Genomic DNA, 13,353 nt, shown 5'->3' on the forward strand with positions numbered 1-13,353 from the left:
ACGCCAGTGAGGAAGATTCAGAGGGGGTCCCCACACAGGCAGGTCCTCCTGGCCACAGAACCAGTCACTGGAGCTATGCAGACAAGGCAGAGTGGGCCTCTGATTTTCCCTACTGTGGGGGTCACATGCAGTCCCCCATCAACATCAACACGATGGCCACCCTCTTTAGCCCCCAGCTAAAGTCCATCCTGCTGTCTGATCACAACCTGCCTCCCGGAGAGATGCTCTGCCTTCAGAACAAAGGGCACACAGGCCTGCCAAGGCTTGAGTCCAGGAGCCTTGCAGCCAGCAGGCGCTCCCACCACCCTCCCCCAGAAAGGAAGGAGAGGCAAGAGAAAAGGCGGCAAGCCACATCAGGGGAGCAATAACCTTTTACCTGCTTGTCGCCCTCCTCCATGGTCAACATAATTTCAGTTTTCTGACACTTTCATAGAGCGGGGAGGGCAGCTTACAGGCTTCCCTTGGTGAATTCTGACTTTTATACTGTGTTTATGTATATGTTTATGGATATGGATATTGTTTATGTATTTTGATTTATAAATTAATTTGATTTTTATTGTACCTTGTGTATTCTATTGTAAACCACGTTGAGATCTTTTAGATAGTAATTGGTCTATAAATGGAAATAATAATAATAATAACAACAACAACAACAACAACAACAACAACAACAATAATAAAAAGATATCTTCCAATTTATTCTATTTATTTTTTGAGTGCAGTGTGCCTCCATTTTTAATACAGGTAGAAATCCTTTGCCACAGAATTATCAAGATTTGGGTAATGCTGCCAGAGATTACCAAATTCAGTGGGAATCCCAGAAATGTGATATCTACAATTGTTTATGCTGTCATTTATGCAGCTCGTACATAGTAACATGTGAACTATAGTGTGGCAAGTTCATGTCAGACAATCATTGCCTACTTGCTTAACTTAACTCTATTCAGTGGGGGGAAAGGAGCATTTTAATTAAATTAAACACCTACATAGACCTTTGAAGGGTTTGGGCTAAGAGGTGCATACCAATGCTTCAGTCTTAGAAAACATAACATACATGTGTAAAATCTTGAACAATGCTATACTCATCCAGTTGTGCCTCTGAAGTAGGCCCAAAGTATAAAATGGTAGGTTTCCAAAAAGTCTGCATAATAGAAAAATGGAATCTCTGGCATGGTAGTAGCACTTTATCTTCCAATGATGATTTGCAACATTTGTTGTTATGTGCCTCCAAGTCGACTACAACTTAAAGTGACCCTATGAATCAGCAACCTCCAAGAGCAACTGTCATGAACCACCCTGTTCAGATCTTGTAAGTTCAGGTCTGTGGCTTCCTTTATGGAATCAATCCATCTCTTGTTTGGCCTTTCCCTTTTTCTACTCCCTTCTGTTTTTCCTAGGATTATTATCTTTTCTAATGAATCATGTCTTCTCATGATGTGTCCAAAGTATGATAACCTCAGTTTTATCATTTTAGCTACTAGTGATAGTTCTGGTTTAATTGGTTCTAACACCCAATTATTTGTCTTTTTCTCAGTCCATGGTATCCGCAAAGCTCTCCTCCAACACCACATTTCAAAGGAGTTGATTTTTCTCTTATCTGCTTTTTCACTGTCCAACTTTCACATCCATACATAGAGATCAGGAATACCATGGTCTGAATGATCCTGACTTTAGTGTTCAGTGATACATCTTTGCATTTGAGGACCTTTTCTAGTTCTCTCACAGCTGCCCTCCCCCCAGTCCTAGCCTTCTTCTGATTTCTTGACTATAGTCTCCATTTTGGTTAATGACTGTGCCAAGGTATTGATAATCCTTGACAAGTTCAATGTCCTCATTGTCAACTATAAAGTTACATAAATCTTCTGTTGTCATTACTTTAGTCTTTCTGAGATTCAGCTGTAGTCCTGCTTTTGTGCTTTCCTCTTTAACTCTCATCAGCATTTGTTTCAAATCATTACTGGTTTCTGCTAGTAGTATGGTATCGTCTGCATATCTTAAATTATTGATATTTCTCCCTCCAATTTTCACACCTCCTTCATCTTGGTCCAATCCTGCTTTCCGTATGATAAATTCTGCATATAGATTAAATAATCTCACACCCTTTCCAATGGGGAACCAATCAGTTTCTCGATATTCTGTCCTTACAGTGGCCTCTTGTCCAGAGTACAGGTTGCGCATCAGGACAATCAGATGCTGTGGCACCCCCATTTCTTTTAAAGCATTCCATAGTTTTTCATGATCTGCACAGTCAAAGGGTTTGCTGTAATCTATAAAGCACAGGGTGATTTTCTTCTGAAATTCCTTGGTCTGTCCCATTATCCAACGTATGTTTGCAATATGATCTCTGGTGCCTCTTCCCTTTCTAAATCCAGCTTGGACGTCTGGCATTTCTCGCTCCATATATGGTAAGAGCCTTTGTTGTAGAATCTTGAGCATTACTTTACTTGCATGGGATATTAAGGCACTAGTTCGATAATTGCTGCATTCCCTGGGATCCCCTTCTTTGGAATTGGGATGCATATGGAACGCTTCCAGTCTGTGGGCCATTGTTTAGTTTTCCATATTTCTTGACAGATTTTTGTCAAAATTTGGACAGATTCAGTCTCAGTAGCTTGTAGCAGATCTATTGGTATGCCATCTATTCCTGGTGATTTGTTTCTTCCAAGTATTTTAAGAGCAGCTTTCACCTCGCATTCTAAAATTTCTGGTTCTTCATCATACGGTTCCTCTGTGAATGAATCTGTCATCCTGGCATCTCTTTTATAGAGTTCTTCAGTGTATTGCTTCCATCTTCCTTTTATTTTATCTCGGTCAGTCAATGTGTTCCCCTGTTGATTATTCAACATCCCTACTCTTGGTTTAAATTTCCCTTTTATTTCTCTAATCTTTTGGAATAGGGCTCTTGTTCTACCCTTTTTGTTGTCCTCTTCTATTTCTATACAGTAACTATTGTAATAGTCCTCTTTGTCCCTACGTACCAGTCGCTGTACAGGAATACCTTGCATTAACGTACTCAATGGGACCAGAGCGAGTACGTAAACTGAAAATGTCCTTAAAGTGAAGCACTACCTTTTAAAACTTTTTTTACCTCTCCTTCATGTGGAGCCTCAAAGCCCCACGCTAAAGCCTCTGCTGCTGCGCTGCCGCGCCTCCCAGCTGATCGCAATCACGCTTCCCAGCTGATTTGTGGTGGCGCGATCACGTCTATTTCTACCCCCATGCACCGTTAAGTGTCCATAAGTGTGAAGCAAGCATATGTAAACAGGGGCATGGTGGAGTATGGAGTATGTCCATAAAAGTGAGTGTACGTTAAGTGAAGGTCTGTATAGCAGGGTATTCCTGTATTGTTGCATTTAGGTTCTGACTGTGTTTCTGTCTCCTTTTGCTTTTGCTTTCCTTCTCTCTTTAACTTTTTAAAGAGTTTCTTCAGTCATCCATTGAGGTCTTTCTCTCTTTTTAACTACAGGTTTTGTCTTTTTGCATTCTTCCCTGATAACGTCTCTGACTTCAATCCATAGTTCTGGTTTTCTGTCAACTAAGTTTAAAGCCTCAAACCTGTTCCTTATTTGATCTTTGTATGCTTCTGGGATGTTATTTAAATTGTATTTTGGCATTATGATTCCTTTGTTGGTCTTCTCTAGCTTTACTCTGATTTTTGATACGGCCAGTTCATGATCTGTACCGCAGTCTGCTCCTGGTCTTGTTTTAGCAGAAAGTATGGAACTTCTCCACCTTCTGCTACCAATTATATAATCAATTTGACTTCTATATTGACCATATGGTGATGTCCATGTGTACAGTTGTCTTTTTGGTTGCTCAAAAAATGTGTTTGCAAGAAACAAATTATTGGCTTCACAGAATTCAATAAGTTTCTCCTGCTTCATTTCTTTCTCCTAGGCCGCATTTCCCCACTATTCCTAATTCTTCTCTGTTCCCTACTTTTGCATTCCAATCTCCCATGATTATCAGCACATCTTGTTTTGGTGTGTGATCAATTTCTTCCTGTACTTCTGCGTAAAATCTCTCCAATTCCTATTCCACGTTTGCTGTCGGACTACATTTATGAGTAAATCTTAACAATTCTTTATAATTATTTTGCATAATATTCAGCAATTGCATAACCTTATTATATCACTTTAAGCTTTTTATACAAACATCAACACATTTCTCCATATATATTTTTAAAATATATCTTTTTCTATTTAAACAATCTTACTGATTGAAATCATAACAAGTTTGCAATCTTGTACTCACTTACCTGGGAGTAAGTCCCACTGAACTCAGTAAGACTTACTTTGAAAAGACATATTGCAAACCCATGGATAGTAACTAACCTTGATCTTCAGCAGTTTTATATTTAAAGTAAACACCCACTTTCCTAATCATGCTATATTGAATGTTAAATGACACTGCAATGGCAAGATACTCAAGGAGAAGTGTATTATTTAGACGGAAGATGACAACCTCATACATCAGAAAAGCTAATGTACCATAATAGAATAAATAATGCAAATGCGAGTCATAGTATGCTGTACCACATCAGCTTATGGATTTGCTGCTGGTATTATCATTTAAAGTCCTTCTTTGATGTATGTATCATCCATTCAGTTTTGCTCCTATGTACAAATTCTGAAGAAAATCATTTCATTTAGAGAATTTTGTTCATGCTTCAACAGTATATGAAGAGAGGAAATGGGGCTTGGCAGATCTCCTTTGCTTTACTCCATGAAAAATGTTCATTCAGTTAAAAAGTTCAGACTTAGGTTGTGATTTGAGCCTCCTTTTGCTCTGCATGGTGCTTCCTCCCATGCAGACAGCCACTTACATGAACGCATATGCCATATCAAACAGATTCATGTGGTTATTTTGAGGCATTATGAATGCATGATAGTTAAAATTAGTCTTAAATCCACATATTTTAGTAGAATAGCTTTACCTTACACATTCTGGATCAGTCTGAGGTTTTTCAGAAATTTTTATTTTTTCTGTTTCTAAACACTTTGTGATGCATTTAGCTTCTCTTATTTCATCTTCAAGAACTAAAAAAGAAACAACACCTATTATCTATTATGATTTTATAATTGAGTACTTCATTATATAACAGATGCTTTAAGGAAGGGACATAGCTCAATGGTAGAGCACATGATGAAGGTTCCGGTTTCAATCCTTGGCATCACTAGGTACGTCTAGGAAAGTCTCCTGTCTGAAACTCTGGAGAGGCACTGCTGGTCAGAACAGACAGTACTGAGCTAGATGGGCTAACAATCTCACTCATCATAAGACATCTTTCTGTGTTTATCAGTTGCTGTATTACAAATTAAAAGAGCCACCTATTATTAGAGTGAAAATTTTGGTTTATAGTGTTATGACATTAAAATATTTTCCAGTTGAATTTAAGACATGGCCAATCTTACAAGACTATGTGGTGTTACATATCATATATCAAATTATGTTAATACAAAGGTTGGAATACAAAAATAATATGTGGATGTAAGGGAAAACTGGATGAAAGCCAGAGCTTCATTTGTGGGGTTGGTGTAGCAGTTCCTATTGCAGACAAAATAAGAGGTGGTATGATTTTTAAACAATGGCTTGGATCACTGGCAGTCTGAATTGTTAAAGCTGCCAAGAAGATCAGAAAATGTTTTTAATCCATATTCTTTTAATTATTGTTAATTAATCTCCTAATTTATAGTCATCTTTTAAAAATATTAAATCTATGATATAATCTGATCTGTCAGAAAATCTGACAAAAATTATTTCTGTTCAGGAGCATTTATCAAATGTCATTCTTGGATCATGTTTGAATATCAAATCAAGTGATCATCATGTAAACAAGATACCTTTGAGTTTCCTCTGGAGAGTAAATAAATCCTTCTTTAATTCATTCTTCTTCAGCTGAAACATTTTTAATTGAACATTTTCATGTTCCATTGACTCAATTTCTAAGAAAGTAAGAATTTTAAAGTTAGATGAAAGATAAAATCTTCACTACTTAATGAAAATATTTTGTTGCAAATCCTCTGCATCTATGTAATTATTTTTCAAATATCTAAACATAAAATTCAACATTTTAAGAAATTACATACATCTCATATGCATTATTATGATTATGCATCTCATAATCACAAGTGAATTACTTTTTAGTGACTGATATATGTAATTACTAACTATTGCACAGAAACATTGCTAATTCTGAATGACATCCCATGTTATGCGAGTGGAATTCGTCTCCTTCTCTCCACTGCAGTCCCCCCATACCTCCCTAAATCTTCTCCATAGAGCCCTCTAACCCTCTGGAGCAAATTTTGGAAGTGTACTGGTGGGGGGCTTCTGGAGAGAGGGGAATCCATGTCAGCTGCTGGGCTCTATTTGTGTGGAAAGGAGGGATATAAATGTAACTGTATAGATTTGATTTGGACCTAAGTGTGAAAAAGTGTTTTTAGTCTATTAGAAAATAGGATATTTATTATCCATGACAACAAAAAAAGTAAGAGCTACAAATGCAAGCAAAGCTAACAAATTTTATTTGTATGGTGGTAATAGCTGCACACTATACAATCACTGTAGTTTATGCGCTTTGTTGGAGAGCTAAGAGTTCTCTGTTGAGGAGCTAACAGCACAGTTTGAATTCTGTGCAATGTTGTATTAATTACTACTGGTTCTCATTCTTTTCTTCTAAAGCCCCTTGAATGCTTGAGTACCTTGTACTAAGAAGGCAAGGTCAAAATCATCAGGTGAAATGTGTTATCATAATCCAATAAACTGCACTTGAGAGCCTGGCAAATTGTGATATGTTGTTTCACAATGGCACAATCCAAGAAAAAACAAAAATATGTTTTACTGTTAGAGAACAATGAATGATTCACTATTTTGTATGTTAGCACAATGACCTTGTGCATGTCTAACCATCAACAGCGGATATAGAAATACAGCCTTGACTATTTATCTTTAAATAAAGATTACGATTCTGAATGGGGTGAGCTGCCTCAGGAGAAGGACTATGAGGGGAGAGAGACTCTGTTGCCATCAGGGGAGGCTGTTTCCACCTGACTTGCCCCACCCTCCAGCCTTCAAACGCAGCTTCTTCAGGAGGACTTTCTGATCTTTGGGTTGGGCTCTGTGGGTTGGGGGATAGCTTCTACTTTGTTGTTTAGTTTTATTGCTTGTTTTTTGATGTTTATATACTTTTATGTTTGATGTTTATATGCTTTTATTTTGTACGTCGCTCAGAGTAGCTGGGTTTCCAGCCAGATGGGCGACAAATAAATTGAATAAAATAAATAAAAATAAATAAATAAATAAAGTGTTTATACCTAGTATTTTTGGGAATGGGTACTTTTATAGGAGCACCTATGCGGGATGGTTGCTATTGCACCAATGGCCTGCATCAAAGCACTAAAAATGCTACTTGCCTCTGTAATTTTAATTACATTAAATATATATAGGGTTTTATTCAACTAAGTCCTACTCAGAGGAGACCTATTGAAATGAATAAACCTAAATTAGCCATGTCTATTAACTTCAGTGTGCCTACCCTGAGTAGCACTAAACATACATCCATTATCAGCAACAAGCAAAGCTGGCAGCAGTCTCAAAAAAGAAAAATAGTATACCAGTACAGTAATTGTTCTTTAGACTATTCCCAATGATATGTATGGTTGAACATTTCCTTGAGTCCTCTTACACCAATACATAACAAAGTTGCTCCATTTTTCAATAAATAATTCATAAAGTTGCCGGCCTTTCCTCATTCTTACAATATTATTTAATTATATCATATAGGCCAGTTCCCAAACTCTTACTAGCCAGTCTTCTAGCACAGGGATAAGCACCCCACTGCCCCTGTTATAACATATTGCTATATGGGCAGCTGTTAACTTATATGCTACTAGATCTATATCCACTAGTAAAACCAGATTCTTAACATATCCAAACAATATAATCAGTGAGCCCACCAGTATGATTTAATAAATTTAATTGCTTTTATTATAGTCTTCCAGAATATAATTATTTTAAAGCAGGGTAAAAAAAAATATGAAGTATGTCAGTGTTTGATGCTCCACACCTCCAAGGTGCCCCACTGCACGTTACTACTAGGTGCTGCTGCTATTAAATAACAGTGAAATTTTAATTTATAAAAAGCTTTCTTTTAAATTTGTGCATAGTCTGTTGTACAATATGTTGCCAGATCAATTTCCATACTTCTTTTGAGTGTTTGGTCTTAGCTCTTTGAGTTATTTTGATACATGTTTTAGTTGTATCCAAGCTCAGAACATAACATATTTTACTCAAAGTTTATTGTTTCTGTTCTTAGAATTTGTTTTTGCCAGTTGCAAAATTCTGGGCTTATTCTTGCTTATCTTGCCCCAACGTTTGTCCATTCATAGTACTTGTGAAAGCATTCAGTATCAGAATGTAACTGGGCCATAATGCATGCATGTTCCATATGTCATTATCTGGTAGGATTGCCAGGTCTCTGGTTTTCACCTGGAGACTCTGGATTTTTGGGGTCCTCTCCGGGTCTCCGGTTGACTCATCCCAATCTCCGTACTCTTCACTTTTTAAAAAATTCCTAGGTGGTCTGGTTCAAGAGATCTACACCAAAATGTCACCACCCAAAAAAAGTCTGTTAAATGAGTTCCTAGCTGGCTGCTCTAACTCTGCCCTTTCAGGTTTGTCGCCAATGTGAAGTCAGGGTTATGATTGACAAGGGATTTATTGACCTCCAGGCAATAGCTAGAACCCATTGCAAGGCTATAAAAGTGTTGTTTTTTCCTGCTTGTCTGAAAATCTCATAAACTGAGTATGTCTATAATTTTAGCAACAGCAAAAGTATTTTTCTCTCTTGTGTGCATGAGAACGAAATGCCATCACAATGTGTTACGCTTTTCTACTTATAAGGAGTCAAACAAGTTTAAATTTTCCTGGGCTGTTGAAGACTGCAGTTCATTTGTCTAATTCATAGCCTGTTTTGAGTAAAGCTGCAATGCTAATCCCACATACTGGGAGTAAACCCCATTAAAGTTAATAGGACATTTCTGAGGATTGTGCTGTAAATTAATGGGACTTTTGAGTGAACACAGCAAAGGACTTTGTTTGTGTTAAAAATCTTTCCCTCCCCCTCCAATCCTAATTTTAAAGCAATTAGGCAGGGCTTACTGAGGTGTCACTGCTTTTATTATGTAGGAAACTGATACTGATTTTAAAAAAAAGTTCTGCAATGACCAACCAGTTTTGATAATAAACTATTATATGGGGTATATGTGTTTTACATCTCCAGTGTATTTTTGTGTGTGCATGTATATAGAGTCTTCCCAACATTCCTGTGCGGTAGGGCTGCTGACTGAAAACCAAGGCAGCTCACAACAAGAAAGAAATCCCTTTAAAATCCAATAACCATAAAACAGGTATAAAACAGTTGCAAAACAGCTTAAAGTGGCATGACTCTGGATTTTAGGTTGGACTTGCTTCTGAGTAAACATGCATAGCATTACAATATAGATATTGTAAATAATAAACATCTTTGACATTCATTCTTATATAAATATTTAGTCATACTCTGTCTCAATAAGTATCTGATTGTACACTATGGTTGTACATTATTATTTCCTCTATATTTTAAGTATGTTCTTCCTTGGGGTGGTCATGGTTCTCTCTGTTGTTCTCATCCTGAGGGGCAGATTAGGTTGAGAGATGGTGAGTAGCCCATGGTCACTCAGTAAACTTTGTAGCTATTTCCATTTTAAAAATAATAATTAAAACAATTTACACGCAGGTAAAGTTTATGAAGTAGATCCACACAATACATTTAAAGCACATCCAACTCACATTTAAAGCACATGACCTCCCACAAAGAATCCTGGCAAGTGTAGTTTCCCCCTCACAGTTATAGTTCCCACTACCTTTAACAAACTGCAGTTCCCATGATTCTGTGCTGGTGGGATCCATGTGCTTCAAATGTGTGTTTAATGTGCTTTAAATGCATGGTGCGGATCTGCCCTAGTATGCTGTGAATTCATTAGTGAATTGAAAAGAACAATTTAAAAAGAAACCTTTTTAAACAGGGCTGTAGCTCAGTGGTAGGGCATATGCTTTGCATGCAAAGGTCCAAAATTCAATCTCTGGAAAAGACTATCATGTAGAATTCTGGACAGTCAAATGCTAGTCCACATCAGCTAGATATGAGCTAGATGGTACCAGTTGGCCTGCGTTGCTACAAGGTAGATTCTTTTTTTCCTAACAGTGGAAAGAGACCCAAGGGCCCCAGTGACTCCAAAATATATTTATGTATTTTATTTACAACATCCATATACCATTTTATTGTACAAAATTTCAAAGTGGTTTACAGAAGGAAATAAAACAATAAAATATTGGTAAAAGCATTTTAGGTATTTAAAAACATTCAAAATAATAAAACCAACAATGAGTTAAAAACAGATTAAAAACACAATAGCTTCTACATGCCTGGGTAGGCAAAAATGTTTTTAGCAGGTGAGTACAATGAATGTGTATGCCTAATGTCAATAGGCAGGGAATTCCAAAGTGTAGGTGCTGCCACACTAAAGGACTGATTTCTTACAAAAGCAGAATGAGTACTATGTGGCACCCGTAACATGGAAAGCACACCTTGAACTTGGCCTGGTAGCAAATCAGCAACCAGTACAGATCTCAAAGCAGAGGTATTATGTGCTGATAGGGTGTCACTCATGTCAGCAATCATTTCACAGCATTCTGCACTAACTGCAGCTCTGAGGTCAGGTTATGCTGCATGGGGATTTCTGTGACCTTGGCTGACTGGCTGCCAGGATTTTTTTAGTTTTAGTTTTTGGTTAGGAATCCTGACTGGTTGTGGAATACTGAGTTTCCTGCCTTACTCATAGGAATCTTGTTGTGGTTAGTATGCTATTGCATTTAGGAAATCATCACTGTCTTTTATTTTTCTATTTCTATCTGCATTTCATTTACCTTTAACCTCATTCCCTTATATCCAAAAAAGCAATAATACTGGTTCCATGAGATCAACCCCCATAAACCCATTGATGATGCACCTTTTTGTTTGCATGACAGTTTGTTTCTTGCCCAATAGTGGTAAAAGAGAATTTGCATACTGGGAAGCCTGGCTTCAATTGCTGTTTTCCCCATGCTACTGCCTGTGAAGGTAGACCAAACCACATGTATTTTCTCTCTGTTAAGTATTACTCACTGGAATTGGGTTGGCTGTCACCGTGAGTTTATAGCAGCCCACAGAGTAGGCAGAAAAGGGTAGAGAATCTTCTTAACTCTTACTCATTTCTCAAACCTCTTTCTGAAGTGAAGGGTCAATTCTGAAAAGAGGTTTGGAGCAGCCATGCTAAAAGTCAGGCAGGGTATTCCAGGTAGATGGTTGCCAACCCTCTTTGATATGGATATTTTTGCAGAGGATCCCTAGTCAAGCTTTACCAAAGAGCACATTCCAAACCATATCTACTCAGAAATAAGTCCTATTGAGTTCTATTGGGCTTAGTCCCTTAATGTGTGTTTAGAATTGCAGCCTTCAGGGGCATCCATCTGAGTGCTCCCATCTAACATCTCCACAACACTAGGCTCCTTTCTTCCTACAGTGGCCTTCTGGTGACTGGCCTGGCCTCAGGGCACTTAAACTCTTCTTGCCTGAAGCAAGTAGGCTAGATTAAGTGTTCCTTACCCAGGCTCCCTAAACAGGTGGGAAGGAATGATTCTGTCACTTCAGCTGGACCAGTAAACACCATATTTTAGTTAAGATTTCTATCTTAATTTCTAGTCAGAGAAATGTTTGTTTGAATTGTATCCTCCAAGCAACTGTGGTTGATGCTTAATGACACCACTAGGGCCTTCCCCTGAAATCTCAGGGTTTGGGATGTTTCTGACTTGGCAACACTATTATCTTGAGCAATGTGACATGTTGCCTAATTTCCAAAGTAGCATTTTACTGGCTGCATACTGTCATAGTATGTATTCCTTATATTATTTAAGGAAGCAATTGTTCACTATGGGGAGCTCAGCAGCTGCAGTAGCTCTTGGAGCAGCAGGAATAGATTTGGCAGCAGCTCCCAGAGCAGCATCAGTGGTAGATTCTGTGATTGTATTTTTGTCATAATTGTGTGCTGACCTGGGCTCCAATGTTATTATTCTGAGTCTTATTTAAAACAACAACATTTCATGCATACATTAGAAAAGAAAATATATTACAGTTAGACTTGTGCATTAGCTAGCATACAACACGTGATTATAATTCACTGATGAAAAAATTCAAAGGGCATACCCTTTTACTTCTCTGTTATCTATGCTAGTTAGGGTCAAACTGGCTTGCAATAAATATTGACCATGCCTGATGTTTAGAAGTATAGAAAAATAGCAAGCTATGTACAACTATTCTACCCACCTTTTAACAGTGACCCATGAAAGGGATAGTAAGGACAGGTAAGAGTTTTATCTCTGAACTCGTGTCATCTTCAGCAGTATTATTATGTTAGAGCACCACACTCTGCAATTAATGTTCCCTGCAACAAGGAACATGCTTGATGCTCCAGTACCATACACTGTTCTTCTTTGCTGTAGGAAAATCATTACCTCACAATTTAATAGGACATTTCAGCTTGGAAGAAAATTGTGAGATTGTAGTGTCACAGAGCTGCAACATAGCCATTTACATTCTTAGATAATCTGAGATAAAATAATTAAATTCAAGACATACCATTTCTCAAAACATTTTCTTTTTCTTCTAATTCACATATTTCAGCTTTGACTCGTTTTTTAATTAAAAACTCCCTTTTCGCTGTTAACCCATATTCATTGTTGAAGTCTGTAATTTCCTTCAAAAATTTCTCATCCTCTGTAGCAATTTTTCTCTTTGTATCCATCTAATGATGCAATAAAATAAAATAAAAAATGTTAAGTGAAAAAAAGACTTCGTTAAAATAAGATGGAAGTTTGAATGAATATATATATATTCATTCAAACTTACATATATATTTTTTTTCATTCAAACTTCCATATATAAATGACACTTTTTCATCCATTACACTAAACTTGCCATACTGATTTGATCAAATGTAATACAGTAGGGCCCTGCTTTCGGCAGCCTGCTTTTCGGCGTTCCGCTACTACGATGGCTTTCAATTAGAGTAAGGCCCCACTCATACAGCGCTTGTTCTGCTTTTATGGCATCGGGCGCCATTTTATTGATGGAGTTCCATTTTTCAGCGGGTTTTGCTTTTAGGCGGGGGTCTGGATTGTAACCCGCAGTATGAGTGGGGCCCTATTGTATGTATATATAGGAGTATAGTTTTTTTTAAAATCCTCAGCATTTGTGAACTGAGGTGAAAAATGTCA

At 37.5% G+C, this 13,353-nt stretch overlaps 1 protein-coding gene across 1 annotated transcript in view; it reads right to left on the reverse strand.

The window, feature by feature from the left end:
* CCDC172 (coiled-coil domain containing 172) overlaps nucleotides 1-13,353 on the reverse strand; it is a 48,660-nt gene that overhangs the window by 22,988 nt on the left and 12,319 nt on the right. Inside the window, exons 4-6 of the mRNA XM_061634382.1 lie at nucleotides 12,716-12,881; nucleotides 5,844-5,945; nucleotides 4,937-5,039 (exon numbers count right to left, since the gene is read on the reverse strand). Of these exons, the coding sequence (XP_061490366.1) occupies nucleotides 4,937-5,039; nucleotides 5,844-5,945; nucleotides 12,716-12,881 (371 nt within the window). The remainder of the gene's footprint in view (nucleotides 1-4,936; nucleotides 5,040-5,843; nucleotides 5,946-12,715; nucleotides 12,882-13,353) is intronic.

The sequence above is a fragment of the Rhineura floridana genome, chromosome 7, assembly GCF_030035675.1.
Source record: "Rhineura floridana isolate rRhiFlo1 chromosome 7, rRhiFlo1.hap2, whole genome shotgun sequence".
NCBI classification, from domain to species: Eukaryota; Metazoa; Chordata; class Lepidosauria; order Squamata; family Rhineuridae; genus Rhineura; species Rhineura floridana.